Source organism: Otolemur garnettii, unplaced genomic scaffold, assembly GCF_000181295.1.
Source record: "Otolemur garnettii isolate 467f Iridium unplaced genomic scaffold, OtoGar3 scaffold00034, whole genome shotgun sequence".
Classification (NCBI taxonomy): domain Eukaryota; kingdom Metazoa; phylum Chordata; class Mammalia; order Primates; family Galagidae; genus Otolemur; species Otolemur garnettii.
In genome coordinates, this window is record NW_003852429.1 from 8,090,633 (window position 1) to 8,091,856 (window position 1,224).

The window sequence follows — 1,224 nt, forward strand, 5'->3', positions numbered from 1 at the left end:
CCAATAGGAGAAAAGAGGGAAGAAGAAATTAAAGTCCAGATGGCGTCTAAAATAAAAAGTGTCTAAACAGGCAACTTGACTTTGACTTTCTAGGCTTGTGTGATATGATTTATCAAGTAAGTGTGTGTTTTCAATGTAAATATACAACATTGATCTTTATACTTGTGTTTGAATGGCCTTTGTGGGATTTCAGAATATGTTCAATAATATATTTCCCTCTTAAAAGAGTAGATTGGAAGTTATTTTGTTTAAAACATTGCCCTCCCTTTGAAGTATAAAATCCTAAAGGCCACCTTGGTAGTGTGTAAGGAAATCTCAGATACTGGTCCACATGGATATTTAGACAGAGGAACTCAGTCTGTTTAATTTAATTCTAATGGTTCGCTTAAGTCAACAATAAGTTAAAGAATTAGCAGTGAATTAATTCGGAACCCATTAAAAATGCAGACCCTAATAGTTCTGAGGTTAACTCATTTCTGTGTCCCAAGTGTTTGTGAGGCGTCCCGTCGATAAAGCTGGAGTGAACTTCTGATGCGAGTGGGGGAGTTACCTTCCTTTGGATTACATAGGTATAGGCACTGCCAAATCCAAGGTAGGAAGATTGGAAATCACGTGAACACTGTGGCAAAATCTCTGGTGAGTTTAGTGTGAAGGTTTTTCTATTAAAAAAAAATAATAGAGGTTAATATCCTTGGTATGAAAAGCTTCGGTGTAATTTTTAAAGAAAAAAACTTGAAAGCTTTGAACTGTGGAACAAAGTGTCCATTACAGGTACTTACATGCCAGAAGTGAAAAACTGGTACTGGCTGGCATTGTAACTGGTGATGTTTTCATAAACCTTCCCACTCATGGTGACGCTGATGAGCTCATTGAAAGTATTTACAAATCTGAAAGAAAAAACCATCTGTCTTGTAAGTGAACTACCCAATGATTCATTCTAGGTCATAGGACCTGCAACTGAAGTTGGATGATGCCCCCCACTTTTTTAATAGAATTAAGATGTTTATAGAAGATTTCTAAAGAATAAAGGCAGAGGCTCGGTGCCTGTGGCTCAAGCGGCTAGGGCGCCAGCCACATACACCTAGGGTGGCGGGTTCGAATCCCCAGCCTGGGCCCGCCAAACAACAATGATGGCTGCAACCAAAGGATGGCCGGGCGTTGTGGCGGGCGCCTGTGGTCCCAGCTACTTGGGAGGCTGAGGCAGGAGACTCGCTTGGGCCCAGG

The 1,224-nt window shown here is 40.9% G+C and overlaps 1 protein-coding gene across 1 annotated transcript in view; it reads right to left on the reverse strand.

The window, feature by feature from the left end:
- Positions 1–470: 470 nt before the first annotated feature.
- The window catches only part of SLC15A1 (solute carrier family 15 member 1), a 40,851-nt gene continuing 40,097 nt past the window's right edge, over positions 471–1,224 (reverse strand). The window contains exons 17-19 of the mRNA XM_023513107.1: positions 780–887; positions 551–659; positions 471–476 (exon numbers count right to left, since the gene is read on the reverse strand). Coding sequence (XP_023368875.1) covers positions 471–476; positions 551–659; positions 780–887 — 223 coding nt within the window. The remainder of the gene's footprint in view (positions 477–550; positions 660–779; positions 888–1,224) is intronic.